Genomic DNA, 17,956 nt, shown 5'->3' with positions numbered 1-17,956 from the left:
ATAAAATAAAATAAAATAAACAAATTCTATATCACGTCATTTATATAAATTACCATTTATCACCATAATCAGATGGTGATGAATAACTATTTGTCACTATAAAATTTCAACTATAGCAATGTATTTTATTATATATTAATAAAGAAATTATCTAACTGTTAAAATACAATGATTTTATTACATAATCCCATAAACCTAACATCTTGACCCTAATCCTAACGTAATTATAATTCAACGTACTGTCCCTAAACGCAATTATAATGCCAACGCACACTGACCTTAACTATAACACAATAGATTTTTCCAAAAAAAAAATCGCCCGACAAAACCCAGTTGAAATTATTAGAATTATAAAAAAAAAAGGATCTCTAATAGATAGAGATATTCAAAAAACCAAAAAAAAATGAAAATAGAAGAAAAAAAAATGAAATCACTAATCAATCATCATTTCATCATTATCACCGTCATCATCTTCGTTGAAGTAGTATCTCGGAAAACCAGTATCATCATGATCGCTCGCTTGAATCGATTTATATATTCTCTGAAGCTTATATTCCCTTAAATAATTCTCTTCAATTTTTTTATAATTATAAATTGTTTGTCCCTCTTCTTTGGTCATAATGAGTCCAGTCTCAATGAGTTTGAGCCAAACTTCATACGCGGCATTACTTGTTGTAGATTTGAAAAAATTTATGTCTAAATTTGGAAAAGCGTCAATAATTCCCCATTTACGATTTGAAAGACTAATTAACTTTTCAATTCTCTTTCCTGTTTTTATAAAAATTGATATATCTTGAGTTTTAAATTTGCTAGAACTGCTATATTCAATTATTTTTTTATTTGTTTGATTTTTAATCGTCTCTCCCCTAGCTCTAGTCTTATATAAATTACAATAAACCTCTATTTTTTGATATATCATAAGAAAATTTACATATCCCCTAAACTTTCTTCTTCTTCTTATTTCCGTTTCGATATGCTCTTCAAGAATCTTGTCATAAACTTTTATTAAATGATTAACTAACGTTTTTATAGTATTTTCTTTTATAATATCAAAATCTGAATCAAGCTTTAAGAGGTTTGTTTCTGAAATGATTTCAGGAAAATTTAGTTCATTCTAAAAATCAATTACTACTTTCTCTTCTTCCTCCTCTGAATAATAAACTTTTAAAAAATCCTTGTTATTTTGATTCTCAATTTCAGCTTCAAACTCCTCCTTTGTTAAAGTACTTAACTTTTCTAACAACTTTTTAATATACAATTTAACGTCAATATTGTTTGGATTCATTGTAGGAGGAATAGTTGGTAGATTATCAAAATATAATAGGAGTTTGTGTAGATTTTTTGCCATTTCGATTGCCGGCGCGGTTAAGAATGATCTTAAATCAGTGGTTCTTGCTGTTGATGAACTTACTGAACTAGATCCCGGGGCTACATTTGCTGCTTGTAAAATTGTATTTTCTTCTTTATTGAAAAGTATTTTAAAAATTCTGAATTCTTTACTATCTAAAATTGCTTCTTGGTTTGATGATATATTAAGAGAATTTATACCAAGGCTTTCCATATTTTTATTTATATCTACAACAAATTTTACAATGTTCGATTCTAGAATTGAAACAGAAATAAACGTTTATTCTTAATAAAAATTTTATTTAATAATTATAAAAATTATATATATGATTCTACATACTATTTTGACTTGATGTTACTTCTTGAACATTCACCTCTTGATGTTAACTTGTTGCTACTTCTTGATCGACTTCTTGATTAACATTCATCATTTGTAAGTAAGAATGTTCGGAAGAAAATTTATGTTCAGAAGAAAATTTATGAAAGAGGAAAATTTATTTATGAAAGAGAAAAATTTATGAAAAAGGAAAATTTATTTATGAAAGAGGAAAATTTATGAAGGGGAAAATTTATGAAAGGGGAAAATTTATGATAGAGGAAAATTTATATTTATGATAGAGGAAAATTTATGATTATGATAGAGGAAAATTTATGATTATGATGGAGGAAAATTTATGAACGAGGGAAATTTATGATTATGATAGAGGAAAATTTATGATTATGATGGAGGAAAATTTTATGATAGAGGAAAATTTATGAAAAATTATGAAAAAAGAAAATTATTTAATTATTTCCAGGAAGACAGTTTAAATAGCAAAAGAATGTATTGTATTGAGCGTATGTATTGTTCGAAAGTTGTTATTAATTTTTAATGGCACAAAGAATATATATATACATAATTTGTTTAAATCATGATGTAATAGGTTTCCTTTTAAGCAGCTCCGTTTCTGGGGTGGTTTTTAAGCAGCCTCAAATTAATGGCACAAAAGAAGCAGCCCCGTTTTCTGGGCACGATTTTTAAGCAGCCCCGTTTTCTGGGTACGGTTTCTAATTCCCCGATCCTACTGTAAACTGTATGTATAAATAAATTTCAAAAATAAATTTCACGTGATCATATAGAACCGCGGTATCTTTGGCTTACAGTAATTGGCATAACATTTGTTCTGGGTATTGATTGCAGATATTACGGAGTTTAAAGTTCATATATCAGATATTCACAATTCCGCAATAATGCAATTAATTGTGATATCACAGTACTGCAGATTAATTGCGCTTTGGCTATATTTCATTTTAAAGGGCTTCGGTTTTTGCAAAAAATATACTTTGAACAATGGCAAGAAAAATTCGAGCGAATTTTTCTTGCCATTGTTTAATCAATTGCTTTAAAAAAAACAATGCTATACTTCGAACAATAGCAAGAAAAGTTCGAGCCGTGAACTTTTCTTGCCATTGTTTAATCAATTGCTTTAAAAAAAAAATGCTACTTTGAAAAATGGCAAGAAAAGTTCGAGCGAATTTTTCTTGCCATTGTTTAATCAATTGCTTTAAAAAAAACAATAATAGACTTGAGTTAAACAATGGCAAGAAATGTTCGAGCGAATTTTTCTTGCCATTGTTTAATCAATTACTTTGAAAAAAAACAATGGTATACTTTGAACAATAGCAAGAAAAGTTCGAGCGAATTTTTCTTACCATTGTTTAATCAATTGCTTTAAATAAACAATGATATACTTTGAACAATAGCAAGAAAAGTTCGCGCAAATTTTTCTTGCCATTATTTAATCAATTGCTTTTAAAAAAAAACAATGATATACTTTGAACAATAACAAGAAAAGTTCGAGCGAATTTTTCTTGCCATTGTTTAATTAATTGCTTTAAAAAAAACAATAATAGACTTGAGTTAAACAATGGCAAGAAATATTCAAACTAATTTTTCTTGCCATTGTTTAATCAATTACTTTGAAAAAAAACAATGGTATACTTTGAACAATAGCAAGAAAAGTTCGAGCGAATTTTTCTTACCATTGTTTAATCAATTGCTTTAAATAAACAATGATATACTTTGAACAATAGCAAGAAAAGTTCGCGCAAATTTTTCTTGCCATTATTTAATCAATTGCTTTTAAAAAAAACAATGATATACTTTGAACAATAGCAAGAAAGTTCGAGCGAATTTTTCTTGCCATTGTTTAATCAGTTGCTTTAAAAAAAAACAATGGTATACTTCAAACAATGGCAAGAAAAGTTCGAGCGAATTTTTCTTGCCATTGTTTAATCGATTGCTTTAAATAAATGATATACTTCAAACAATAGCAAGAAAAGTTCGAGCGAATTTTTCTTGATACTGCTTAATTTTTAAATTAAAACATTAGTACTAGTACTAAATTAGCTAATTAGAATTGAGCAGTATCAAGAAAAATTCGCGAGAATATTCCTTGATACTGCTTAATCTTTAAATTAAAATCTTAATACTAATTTATTATTAAATTTGATTTATAATTGAGCTTTAAAAATTAAACAGTATAACAGTATTATCAATCGGACTTTGAACTTAAAAATTAAACAGTATTAATGAAAATTCTTGTGAATTTTTCTTTACATCAGTAAATTTTTGGGTAGTGCATACTAGTGTCGAAGTATACATTATAAACATATGGGTTTAAAATGTAGTATTTAATATAAAGTTCATAAAGTTGTAAAATTTATAATAAAAATAATATAAAAAAATACCGTATCTATAGAAAATACGCTATAACGTATGAAATTTTTTATAGAGGCTGGTGATTATTTGCGAACATTACAAATTTAAAACATTTTTTATTTTAGTTTATAAAAAAAAGTAAATGATTATTTTTTCTTGGTTTTCTTTTTATTGTTCTTATTACTGGTACTAACAACCCCACTGGCACTACGATTGACCTCTTCTTTATTAACGGCCATAGGTCTTCTACGCAGGCTTTGTCCGTCTAATGTAATAAGTAAGAAAAAATATTAGAAGTTATTTTATTTAAATTAATTAATTATAAAAAATTTTTTTACTTGTAATTTTACTTGTAACTTTCAATCGTTTGTTGTTTGAATCCTCTATTAATAGAAAAAAAAAATACATTTAATTATTTTTATTTAAATTAAAATATAATCATTTTATAAAAAAAAAATTTTACTTTTCATAGGTTCTCCGGTTCATTTTTTTGCTAAATAATAAAAATCACAAACATTAATCACAAACATTAAATTAAGTCATTTTCTATGGTTGATTTGTTACAATTAAGGTTGCTTGCCGAAACCTAGGGGTTTAGGCAAGATGGCGTTTCGCCGAAAAGTGAAATTCTGCCGAAACTATATTAAAGTTATATTAAAAAACTGGTGAAACTTTGGAGAAAGGCGAAACTGCCGAAACTTATTATAAATGCCGAAACTGCCGAAACTTTGCCGAAACTATAATAAATCTATAGTAAAATTTTGACGAAACTAATCGTAGGATTTTGAAGAGGTTTAGACAAGCAACCTTAGTTACAATATAATTATACCTTGATCTTCGTCTTCAACATCATTTTCTTCATTTCTATTTCGGATTTCTTCGTTTCCTTCAATTCTGATTATTACAGTTCTAATCTCCTCTTCTTGTTCCTCATTCCTAACTTCCTCTTTCTCTTCTTCTTGTTCCTCATTTCTAACTTCTTCCTCTTCCTCTTCTTCTTGTTCCTCATTTCTAACTTCTTCCTCTTCCTCTTCTTCTTGTTCCTCATTTCTAACTTCTTCCTCTTCCTCTACTTCTTGTTCCTCATTTCTAACTTCTTCCTCTTCTTCTTGTTCCTCATTTCTAACTTCTTCTTCTTCCTCGTCTTGATTCCTTTTCTTAAAATATCCGTTTCTATTCTTGGCTTTATGATCGCCTTTCATTAATATAAATTAAATATAAATTAGATTTTTGATCTTTTCTTTTTTTTTTTAAAAAAAAAAGAAAAAAACAAATATACTCACGGACATGTTGGACGTGTTTTTTTAACAATTCATACGCAAACCAATCATTAAAGCCGAACGGTATATGTAAGTCTTTCATTCTTAATTTAAACTAAGAAAAGGTTATTATTTCATTATATTTATAAAAAAAAATCTATAAAACAAATAAAAATTACCTTTTCGATTATTTTGAATAAAATGTTCTTAGGAATGTCTTTATAGGCATAATTGTATTCAAGCTGATAATCAGCGCATATGCGCATTGCAGCCTAGTTTTATTGATTATTAAAGTCTTGTTTTGTATAACCAAATTATTTATGTATATACGCACCACACATGTCATATACACTTCATTCGAAATATTTAACGCATTTAACATATCAGCTTTTGAAATATACTTCTTTTTTGGCTTTTGTATAAAACTATGTGTCTTTTAATGATATATTTAAAAAATAAATAAATAACTTAAATAATTAAATACAGTAATAATAATAAGGGCTCACAACAACAGAAGTTATGGACGATGACGTGGAGGGTCTTCGTGTACTCGCTGTGAATGATGTGGAAGGGCTTACAGCAACAGAAGTTATGGACGACGACGTGAAGGGTCTTCGCATACTCGCTGTGAATGACGTGGAGGGTCTTCGCGTACTCGCTGTGGAGGAAGGCCTTTGGAAACTTAACGCTATAAAAGGTCTATTATAACTTGTTATTGTTGTGGGAAACGAAAAAGTACTATCCAGAGAACTGAAAATAAATTTTTTTTTAATAAAATTTATGAAGAGTTGCATAAAAATCCTTATTTTTCATACACATACTTTATTTTTTCCAATAAAGCTTCATTTTGTTTCTTGATAAGGTCCAATTGTTCTTGGAGATCATTATTATTGCTCATAGTCACGTAAAAGTATCGAACGTATCGTAAATGTATAAATGTTAAAGAGAAAAAAGTAGGAAAAATACGTGGATTTTTATGATGACTGGGGTTTATTAACATCAGGTGATAAATTAAAATCGCGTACGTCCCCCGTGTAAACAGATACGTGAAACAATGTGAAACATGACCTGCCTATATGTAGCGATCATAGGGGCACAAACACTTTAAAAGGACGGATCTCAGCCCATCATTTATTGTCGGGATTATCGGGTACTCAGGTTACTCGGCTAGTCGGGTTATTGTAGAAAAGATATATAACACGGGATATATATACACATATATATGATGGCGTAGTATAAAGTATAATTGTATATACTATATAATGTAATTATGTTATACGTTAATTTTAGAGTTTATTTTGAGCTTTACCGAATATTACCAAATATTTTCGAGTTCTTTAAAATTTGCTAAGTCCCGTACATTATGAAATCAGTTATAATAAATTTCAAGATTTTTCATTTCGATATTTGTATTTCGAGCTTATTAAGTGTCGGGCTTATGAAATGTCGGGATTTAGAGTGTCGGGATAATATACCAAACCCTCGAATATATATATAAAGAAAGCGAATTCAAAGAAAGTACTAACAAATTATATGTGATAAAACTCTCCAAATACATATAATAAACTTTATTAAATTAAAAAACCATTAAATAAATATATTTTTTTCCTAATTGAAATTATGCCTAAGTGTGAATGTAAACATTGTTTAAATTTATCAAATGGTAAGGGAAGAGTACTTCATAGGACAACAGTAGCTCGACATTTATTAGAAGAAAAAGAGGCACAAGCTCTAGAAGATGAATACCAAAGACTTCATCTTGAAGAAAATTTTTATCATTCTGAAGAGGAAAATTTATACGAAGAAAACTTACGTGAAGAAAACTTACGTGAAGAAGACTTGTATGAAGAAAATGAACGATCATTTATGGTGACAAGTGATAATGAAGAAGAAAATGAACGATCATATATGGAAATGTGTGATAATGAAGAAATTCCAGAAGAAACTAATGATGATTTTAGTTTCCAAAATGAAGAAAATGAGAAAACTAATAATTATGAAAATGATCATTATTATTATTATGAAAATGATGATTCAATTTCTGATTCTCAAAATGAATCAGAATCTGATAACATAAATTCTAATGCTGATAATGAAGAATGTGAATTCCAAAATAAATTATTAATAGTATTTAAATACATTAACTATTTATTAACAATAATGATAAATTTTTTAGATAATACAATTATTTCTGATGAATTACTTGAAGGATTAAGGCTTTTATATGTGAAATCAAATTTTAATTTTTCTGAAGCTGCATTTAATAATATATATAAAGCTTTCAATAGAAATAAAATGAGCTTAAATAAAATAAAAAAAATACTTGGTTCGATAGTAGGAATTGAACCAAAAATATACGATATGTGTGTCAATTCATGTTGTGCGTTCGTAGGAGTTTTAGAAATGAAAGAAAGTGTAAATTTTGTAAAGAGGACCGATATTATAGTAATGGTAAATCAAGAAAAAATTTACCTTTTGTCTCTATAATTGAGCGTTTAAAGCTTCAATTTAAAAACTCTAAAAGATCCAAAGAATTATTATATAGGCATAACTATACTAATAATATAGGAGATCTTGTTCATAGGGACATAGGTGATATTTTTGATGGGCTGATTTATAAAGAGTTATTAAATGATGCATATTTTCCCGATCCTAGAGATGTTGCATTTACTGCATCTTGTGACGGTTATCAAATATTTCGACAAAAAACTGATGACTGTTGGGTATTTCTTTTTATAAATAATAATTTGCCTCAAGAATTAAGGGTAAAAAAAGAAAATTTAATGGTAACATTAATAATCCCAGGGCCAAACAACCTCAAGATTTTAATTCATTTCTCTATCCATTAATTCAAGAGATGAAAATGTTACAAGGTATATTAAAAAATATGAAAAATAATAATTAATATAATATTTATTAATCATATTTTTGTATTTACAGATGGAATATTATGTTATGATGGAAACAAAAAAGAATATTTTACTTTACGTGCTCACATATTAGCTTGGACTGGAGATCTTTCTGCTCTTTCAAAAATTTTATATTTAACGGGACATAATTCATATTCAGGTTGCAGATTCTGTAATCTTCGAGGAACTTTAAATGAAATGAATAGACATGTATATTATCCATTACAACAAAATATTGATCCTATACGATTACCAATTCGAACACATGATAAGATGCTGACTAGCATAAATCAAATAGAACATCTGAAAAGAGATCGTAGAGAAACTTATATACGTAACTGCGGTTAGTTCAATATTTTAAATAAACTCATAGTAAAATTGATTAATATATTTTCTGAATTTTTAAAATTCTTGTTTAATAAAAAAAATTAGGAATTAAAGGAAAGAGTATATTATTTGAGTTATCTTCTATAAAATTTCCGCGTTCATTTCCAGTGGATATAATGCACCTTTTTTTTGAAAACATTGCACCTCACATGTTTCAACATTGGATAGGAAAATTCTATCCAAAAAATGATAAACGGAATTCAAATAATTATACAATAAGTTCTAAAACATGGATTGAAATTGGTGAAATCATGGAAAAAAATAGATCTAATATGCCATCTGATATTGGACGTCCTCCACGCAATATCATTAAACATTCGGCTGGGTTTAAAGCTGTGGAATGGGCAAATTGGATTATTTTATTTTCTTTACCATTATTAAAAGGAAGGCTGCCACAAAGGTAATAATAAATAAAAAGAGTTAATTGTTAAAAAATTGATAATATAGGAAAGCTTATTTAAATAATTTAAAATAATAGTTACTTCTTAGGATAGTCAAATTTTGTTGAAGCTGTTCAGTTATGTATTCAACCTCGAATAGATTTTGAAGATCTAAATAAAATCCGAAATTTATTGATACAATTTTATAATCATTATGCAAGGTATCATCTTTATGGAATTATATAATAATATTTTATACATTAATTAACATGTCTTTTTATAATAATAGTTCATACGGGTTAGAAGGAGAAAGATTGCCGGTGTATTTAATTTCTTTTCATTACTCTCTGCATATAGGAGATTGTATTGAAGATCTTGGTCCTTGTCGTGGATTTTGGCAATTTCCGATGGAAAGGTATTGTGGAATGTTAATTCCACTTATTAGCTCTCGAAAACTTCCATATGTGAATTTAATTAATAATGTGTTGCTGCAAGAAAGGTTTAAGTATCTACAATTTTTACCAACGTATGATGAAAAAGTTTTTTCCAATTTCAAAGAAAAGGAAAAAACATGGCCATCGCATAGAGTAAAGTCTAGTATTGTATATGATAATCAGTATGAATTTTATTCTCCGTGTGTTAATTGTAAACTAACAAAAAATGAGGCTATAAAATTAAAGCAATGCTATGCAGCTATATTCCAAAAAAACGCCAGGGATATTAGAGTAATTTTTAATTATAACTACTTTGCATTGTATATTTATTTATTTTTGAATACTTTTACAGATGTAATATCATTATTTATTATTAGGACATTGAAGAAAGTTATATGAAGTATGGGAAACTTCGTACAAAAGATGGCAATATTGTATCTTCTAAATGGTGGAAAAAAGAAAATGATAGTAGTCGAAATGATTATTGTGTCGCTGTAAGAAATTGATAATTAGATTTTATAATTATTATAAATATCATTCAAATATTAAACAGAAAATTTTATTATAGATTAACTTAACTATTGATGAACAAGAAGAGGAGACTTTTGGACAAGTTGAATATTTCATGCTCCATAATATGCAAAATCAAGAACGAATGTTTGCATATATTCGAAAAATCAAAAAATTTGAGAAAAATATTGGAAATTTAAAATTTTTTGATTGCTTCGGTCCTCTACAATATGTGGAAGTAATTGGTATTGATAGAACTGTTGGATTTTTTGAAGTGTATGATAAAAAAAATTATTATATAATAGACAAATATGCAAACTGGTAATAACTGCAAGCTGATAATAAAATAACATTTTTTCATCTTTATAAGAATAAAGTTTTCGTAAATTTTTATTTATTTTGATGATCGGGAATGTCAATTTACTTTTAACTTTATAAAGGCCTAAATTTAAGGAAAATTAAGTTTCAATCGCTAATATTTTCGAGTTCAATAAATCTTTATATTGGTTTCATAATAAATAAACGAGAATTTCAAATTTTTTTTTGTCGTAAAATAATAATTTTTTTGACGTAATTGAACCAGTTGCGATAAACATACACGTGATCAGTACTACGGTTAAATGTTATCGATTTTATACATATAGGTATACGTTACGGTGGGTACACAGATATAAATATGTAATCATTAAATTTGCGTGTCTGATAATGGTAAAAATTTTGGTTTTTGGCCAAATTTCGTTAAATTAATTGAGATAATGGATATTTTGTTAACAAATTTATGTTTTATTTATTCAATAAATATTTCTTTGTCATTGTTTAATCAATTGCTTTAAAAATAAACAATGGTATACTTTGAACAATGGCAAGAAAAGTTCATGGATATCTTGTTAACAAATTTATGTTTTATTTATTCAATAAATATTTCTTTGTCATTGTTTAATCAATTGCTTTAAAAATAAACAATGGTATACTTTGAACAATGGCAAGAAAAGTTCGCGTGAACTTTTCTTGCCATTGTTTAATCAATTGCTTTAAAAAAAAACAATGATATACTTTGAACAATAGCAAGAAGAAAAGTTCAAGCGAAATTTTCTTACCATTGTTTAATCAATTGCTTTAAAAAAAACAATGGTATACTTTGAACAATAGCAAGAAAAGTTCACGAGAATTTTTCTTGCCATTGTTTAATCAATTGCTTTAAAAAAAAACAATAATAGACTTGAGTTAAACAATGGCAAGAAATGTTCGAGCGAATTTTTCTTGCCATTGTTTAATCAATTACTTTGAAAAAAAAAACAATGGTATACTTTGAACAATGACAAGAAAAGTTCGAGCAAAATTTTCTTGCCATTGTTTAATCAATTGCTTTAAAAATAAACAATGATATACTTTGAACAATGGCAAGAAAAATTCGTGCAAATTTTTCTTGCCATTGTTTAATCGATTGCTTTAAAAAAAACAATAGACTTGAGTTAAACAATGGCAAGAAATGTTCGAGCGAATTTTTCTTGCCATTGTTTAATCAATTACTTTGAAAAAAAAAACAATGGTATACTTTGAACAATGACAAGAAAAGTTCGAGCAAAATTTTCTTGCCATTGTTTAATCAATTGCTTTAAAAATAAACAATGATATACTTCGAACAATGGCAAGAAAAATTCGCGCAAATTTTTCTTGCCATTGTTTAATCGATTGCTTTAAAAAAAAACAATAGACTTGAGTTAAACAATGGCAAGAAATGTTCGAGCGAATTTTTCTTGCCATTGTTCAAAGTATACAATTGTTTATTTTTAAAGCAATTGATTAAACAATGGCAAGAAAATTTCGAGCGAACTTTTCTTGCCATTGTTTAATCAATTGCTTTAAAAATAAACAATTGTATACTTTGAACAATGGCAAGAAAAATTTGCTCGAAATTTTCTTACCATTGTTTAATCAATTGCTTTAAATAAACATATTAATATCAGTTACGAGATTCGATTCACTATCACTAACAATTACAGGAGGAACACAATGTTTAACATGTTGAGTATATCCAGATTTGGAGGAAAATGTTCTTGAGCAATATGGGCATTCCTGGGGTATCATTTTAAGGTATTTGTATAGGATTTGAATTATTTACTTGCTATTGCCTTTGGTAAAAATGACCGTATTTATACGCAAATTTTTATTTCCTTCAGTAAAAATGGCCATATTTACATATAAAATTATTTATCATACAGCCGTGAATCTCATTAAGATCAGCCGATCCACAAAAATTTGTTACTTTGATCTTTTTTTTGCACGTAATTAATAAAAAATATGTTTTTTCACCACAAAATACGTTTTTATTTTATTGTTTTTATTTTATTGAAGTTTTCTTTAAAAATCTTTGGTCCCAGATCAGCCGAATTGAATAAAATTTTACTAGAATTGGATAAATGATCGGCTGATAAAAGCCGATCATATTTTGATTATTTCCAGAGATCGGCACATGAAGTAAAAAGTCAAATTTGCCTTAAATTTATTATTGAATTGAAAATTTTATTTGGTTTGTTACAAAAAATTTGCAAATTTTTATATATAAAATTCTTGCTAAGCCTTTACTTTAAAAAAAACATATTTCCATCAGCACCTCCCCCATTCAAAATTGAAAAACATGCACACTTGTTAAATTTAGTAATATAGAAAAGAATTATATTAATTAGTCAGAACCTTTAAAGGAAAAAGGATATAATATTATCGAAAAAGAAGAATTTTTTTACTTACGGAATCAATATATTTTTTAGTTTTTGCCGTCTGTTCTATCATCATCTAATAAATTCTGACCGTTAATAATTTAAATAAATTAGTTAATAAATAGATACCATTATTACAATTTAAGTTCAAAATTATGAAATTTACCATATAATATTCTATTTTATTTTTCATTGTATTTTCATTTGTTTGTATTGTTTTAGACTTTGGGTCCAATAATACTGCGAACGTGGCTGTTACGAAGGCGAGATGCAAAGAAGATGGATATTCTCTAGCGAGTACTCTTTCAAGTATTCGCGTAAGCATGCCCAAACTTCCATTTTGATTAAAAAGTTTATTGTAACATTCAGCCACTGCAGGATGATTTTTCCATTCAATTATCCCTGCTGATGAAGTGTTAGTATTGATGGGTGGCAAAATTACTTCTCCAAAATAGCTGAATAAAGCATCTCTAGCTTTAGTTGTCAAGCAACTTCGTAGGGATCTTTGTTTTGATAGAAGCTTTTATTAAAAAAAAAGATTATTATTATTTATTAGTTTTCTAAAACGTAAATATTAAATATAAAAAATTTACTTCTGGACAAATTTTGTTGTTAAAATATGAAATCCACTGCGTTTTAGTAGTGAATTTGTTGTAAAAGTCTTGATGTCAAATTTTGAGAAATTCCTCAGTTGCTTCTCGTAATTCTTCTTTGGTAGGGTATATACTTATATTAAATGTTGCTTTAGCAACATCTTTTATTATGGTCTAAAGAAATATAATTTGAGTTATAACATGTATATGACTTTAAAATTTAAAAAAGCTAGACTAACCTTTATGAAGTTATTATCACCGGAATTATCAGATTCAACCATCTCCTCAATATGCTTCATTCTATTGCATAAAAATTCCAAATGTTTATTGGTTTTTACGTTCTCTTCGATTAATTTAGTGTTGAACTGTTTATTTTGTTCTATCATATTATCAACCTTTTTGTTGAGTTTTATGAGTTGTTCTAATAAAATAAATTTTTGTTATAAAATATAAATTATCATAATTTTAAAAAATGATAATATTCAAATATTTGCATACCATTAAAAACTTCATAGCTATTTTCGCTCATGCTACTCGTGCTACTCATACTACTTTCAATACCTCGGCGTTTGTTTGATGTTTCTTCACCCGCCGATAGAAGTTTTTGAATTTTATTTCGAAATTCTGATCTATCTCCGGACATGTTTGTAATGTTGATGATAATAGAGAATTATAAAATTTATGATAAGGTAAGAATCCTCACGAAAAAAAATATTGAGCAAGTCTTTATTTTACGGTATTTATGAATATTAAATGTACATACGTGGATATAAAAAAATCTAAATTAGGAAAAACTTAGAAGTTGCTATAAATGTATCCACGTGGAACCAATATCGATGTATGTGGAAAAGCTTAATAATATTTAATGGTTATGAATTATTATGAATGTACATACGTGGATCAGGGACTAAAATAGTACTGTAAAAGTCGGAAAAAATGATAAATTTTGAAAATATACGAAAATTTTCATTTTTCCTGCGACCTGTTAATGCCAATATAAAAAATAAAAACAAATCCCCTGAGCTCAATCAATACTAATGGTTACGAATTATTAAATATATATGTGGATATAAAAAAATCTAAGAAGAAGTATAAATCATACCCAGAAGTTATTAAATGTGCCTACGTGGAACTAATATCAATGTATGTGGATCAGGGTCTAAAATAGTACGTGGAACAAAGATCGAAACTCCAGAAAAATACGATATATTTAAAAAGTATCCAAAAATTTTCAGTAAAATAAACATAATATATAAAAACCAATAAATTAAAGCCCGTCAGCAAATTTTTTGTACCTACGTGGAATCAAATCGATGTATGTGGAGAAGGACACGTGGATTTGGGTCTACATATGTGGATATAAAAAAAATCTAAGAAAAAGTATTAATCATACTCGGGTTATTATAAATGTACCTACGTGAAACCAATATCGATGTATGTGGAGAAGAACACGTGGATTTGGGTCTACATATGTGGATATAAAAAAAATCTAAGAAAAAGTATTAATCATACTCGGGTTATTATAAATGTATCTACGTGGAACCAATATCAATGTATGTGGATTAGAATCTAAAATAGTACGTGAAACAAATATCGATCAGGGTCTAAAATAGTACGTGAAACAAATATCGATCAGGGTCTAAAATGGTACGTAGAACAAAGATCGAAACCACAGAAAAACACGATATATTTTAAAAGTATCCAAAAATTTTCAGTAAAATAAACATAAAATATAAAAACCAATAAATTAAAGCCCGTCGGCAAATTTTTTGATAAATCTGATTAAATCCTGATGCGAATACTAAAAAAGTATACATATGTAGTTATTCAGTAAAATTCGAAGCAGATATCACATATACGTACCAGGGACGATGATTTTTTGTTGTGATAAAATTTATAAAATATGTTTGTAATAAACTAGTATTTTGATTTTGTTTATTGGTGATATTTTGTTGGTTATTAGCTTAATAAAGCAAAAAATATGAAAAAAAAACTAAATTAACAAAAAACTAGCTGTAAGTAAGAATCAAGATGCTGAAGTCGTGGTCAATAAAGGGGAAAATAGGCGAATTTTTTTGTTGAAAAAAATCGAGAGTATGAACAAATTCTTTTGAAAAAGGTGAAATAAAATGAAAAATGGTAGTAATTACTACCCTGATGGTAATTACCCCTTTGTTGATTATCTTGTAAAATAGCATGAATTTTCGCTATTTTTTTCATTTCTGGTATTAACTCGCAATTCAGCTTCATATAATCTTTAGCATAAAAAATCAGTCGAAACTAAGAATTCCACCGTGTTGCATTAGGTAACGGAATTTTACGTGGTGATGCAATTCCATGTTCTTTTAAGTGAACTGTGTACATCTTCATGTAGGAGCATTAACAAAAACGTTCTTTATATCTTGCAGAAAGCTTTTTAGATGTTAAATTGGGAAAAGTCTCGCTGAAAAAAAAATTTTTTTATTAGTAAAGACAGGTAAGATTCAAAGATTAAGATTATCATGAACTATACCCGATTTATGCGCACAACATGGCGCATGTATAACTGAGCATAACACTTTTCATATAAGCCGCAGAATTAGCGTATAATTTTAACTTTACCAAATATTTCCGAGTTCTTTAAATTTTGCTAAGTGTCCCAACCTTTTTGAAAAATCCGAAGGCATCCGGTTTATTCATATCTAATCCGGATTTAAAAATAAATCCGGTTTGAAACTCTAGGTGCGAAGGATTTCGAGCGTAATATTTCGTAACGATTCCGGTACGTACATTTTCGAAGGATTTCGAGCGTAATATTTCGTAATGATTCTGGTACGTACATTTTCGAAGGATTTCGAGCGTAATATTTCGTAACGATTCCGGTACGAAGGATTTCGAGCGTAATATTTTGTAATGATTCTGGTACATAAATTTTCGAAGGATTTCGAGCATAATATTTCGCAATGATTACGGTACGTAAATTTTTGAAGGATTTCGAGCGTAATATTTCATAACGATTCCGGTACGTAAATTTTCAAAGGATTTCGAGCGTAATATTCCGCAACGATTACAGTACGTAAAATTTGCAAAAGTATATGCTATAATATTCTGGAAGTTTACGATACCCGTAAACTTATGTATATTTACTCCGTAAATTTACGGACATCGTAACTTACGTAATATTATGCCCGATTAAATTTGCTGATGACTACTTCGAACAATAGCAAGAAAAGTTCGCGTAATGGTAGATCAAGTAGTAGAATATAAGGATTTTAATATACCGTATCTATTATTCACAGTAAAATACGTTATAAACGTATGATTTAATATACCGTATCTATAGCAGAAATGAATGATACGTTATAGACGTATGAATTTAATATACCGTATCCATATTTTGCGAACAGTATACAAAATACTGATATACAGTAGAAAGATATTTATACAATATGTCGTCGGGCTGGTAGTGTAGTCACTACGTTCCTCCACCTCGGACTCACGTCCTCGCAGTACCTCCTTCCCCCATTCATGGGGGAGGGTTAACCAAGATCCGTTACTATCCGTTACTACATCTGTTACTAAAAATATACTAAAAAACAGATAAAATAAGGAAAAAGAGAGGAAAATACGATAGAATCAGAAGGGAGTAATAGATGTAACAGATGTAACAGATATTTCAGAATACTAGGAGAGGACACCCCTCAGAAAAAAGTTTTGATTTTACCCCCCCAGATCTGTTACATTCGTTACGATCCGTTACTCTTTCAGGATTCCGTTCATTATCTTATTGGAGGCAGTGAGATAACAAACCGAGTGAACAGGTAGGTCAATAGCCCCTAGAAGGTCTGGAAAACCACAGGAGGGTGACCAGGTAGGAGCGCGGATCTTTGGAAAAAATACATTCGGCAATTGAAGATTAGGTAACTATAAATTAGTACTCGATTTAATAGAACGAAAAAATGACATATACCGTAGAAAAGTTGGCAGGAATCTTTAGCTACACAGTCCCCGATCTTACGGGTATCAATAGGGAGATCCTAAAAAGCCACCAAAACCCGCACGCAGTATCAGTAATTCCCAAACTTGTATGCCATATCCTGGAATGTATTCCAAGTAGCAATTTTGGACCACATCTTCTAGAAGTCAACCCAATCTGGAGTGCCGAAGCTGAACGAGTACTCTGGAAGCGATATAAAGAAGCCAAGGAGGAATACGACAGGGCGGTAGACTACTACAGGGAGGCCATTGACAATTTCATTGAAGCCGATCAGAAAAAATACACTAGGTTCGCAGGAATGGTGGCAGTAGAAAAAGCTCTCCTCAGATGCAGCTTTATAATGCAAGAGTCCGACTGGGAGAAATGGACTCAAATAACGTACAACATCCAATTGCTTAAGGAAGGTCGCACTCCTGACGACTCGGATGATGAATCAGATAATGGAGAGGTATCTCTCGATGACTCAGATGATGAGGAATACTTTTAGAAGGCGGTACTAATCCGTCTTCCTCTTTTTTGCCTCCTTAAGGCATTTATCAATACACTGCTTACACGTGTCATCAGAATCTAAGATTTTCTGCCCGAGTTTTTTGCATTGCCGATTGTACGCCGTCTGATGTCTTTTAGCCGCGATTTCTTTTTTCTTCTCCTTAGTTTTCTTTTTGATAACCCAGTCTATCCCAGTAAAAGTATTCTTATGCATACCACAAACTGTGCAATCACCATGCAGCCGGTAACGCCCA

At 28.8% G+C, this 17,956-nt stretch overlaps 4 protein-coding genes across 4 annotated transcripts; 1 reads left to right on the top strand and 3 right to left on the bottom strand.

Annotated features, from left to right (window-relative positions):
• Positions 1 to 433: 433 nt before the first annotated feature.
• On the bottom strand, positions 434 to 1,561 carry OCT59_000397 (uncharacterized protein; the record flags this gene model as incomplete). Its single annotated transcript, XM_066138807.1, has 2 exons — positions 434 to 1,114; positions 1,412 to 1,561. The coding sequence occupies 2 exons, from the start codon at positions 1,559 to 1,561 to the stop codon at positions 434 to 436; spliced, it is 831 nt and encodes a 276-aa protein (XP_065988269.1).
• A 2,633-nt stretch (positions 1,562 to 4,194) lies between these two features.
• OCT59_000396 (uncharacterized protein) lies at positions 4,195 to 6,205 on the bottom strand (the record flags this gene model as incomplete). Its single annotated transcript, XM_066138806.1, has 8 exons — positions 4,195 to 4,313; positions 4,387 to 4,431; positions 4,878 to 5,243; positions 5,332 to 5,422; positions 5,487 to 5,579; positions 5,642 to 5,740; positions 5,814 to 6,057; positions 6,129 to 6,205. 8 exons carry the CDS (start codon positions 6,203 to 6,205, stop codon positions 4,195 to 4,197), a joined length of 1,134 nt encoding a protein of 377 aa, XP_065988268.1.
• Positions 6,206 to 12,691: 6,486 nt separating this feature from the next.
• Positions 12,692 to 13,880, bottom strand: OCT59_000395 (uncharacterized protein; the record flags this gene model as incomplete). Its single annotated transcript, XM_066138805.1, has 6 exons — positions 12,692 to 12,730; positions 12,811 to 13,164; positions 13,238 to 13,305; positions 13,372 to 13,411; positions 13,477 to 13,658; positions 13,736 to 13,880. The coding sequence occupies 6 exons, from the start codon at positions 13,878 to 13,880 to the stop codon at positions 12,692 to 12,694; spliced, it is 828 nt and encodes a 275-aa protein (XP_065988267.1).
• Positions 13,881 to 17,175: 3,295 nt separating this feature from the next.
• OCT59_000394 (uncharacterized protein) lies at positions 17,176 to 17,700 on the top strand (the record flags this gene model as incomplete). Its single annotated transcript, XM_066138804.1, has 1 exon — positions 17,176 to 17,700. One exon carries the CDS (start codon positions 17,176 to 17,178, stop codon positions 17,698 to 17,700), a length of 525 nt encoding a protein of 174 aa, XP_065988266.1.
• Between the last annotated feature and the right edge of the window lie 256 nt (positions 17,701 to 17,956).

Source organism: Rhizophagus irregularis, chromosome 1, assembly GCF_026210795.1.
Source record: "Rhizophagus irregularis chromosome 1, complete sequence".
Taxonomy (NCBI): Eukaryota; Fungi; Glomeromycota; class Glomeromycetes; order Glomerales; family Glomeraceae; genus Rhizophagus; species Rhizophagus irregularis.
The sequence above is the reverse complement of the archived record's forward strand: the minus strand, read 5'-3'. Positions and strand labels throughout refer to the sequence as shown.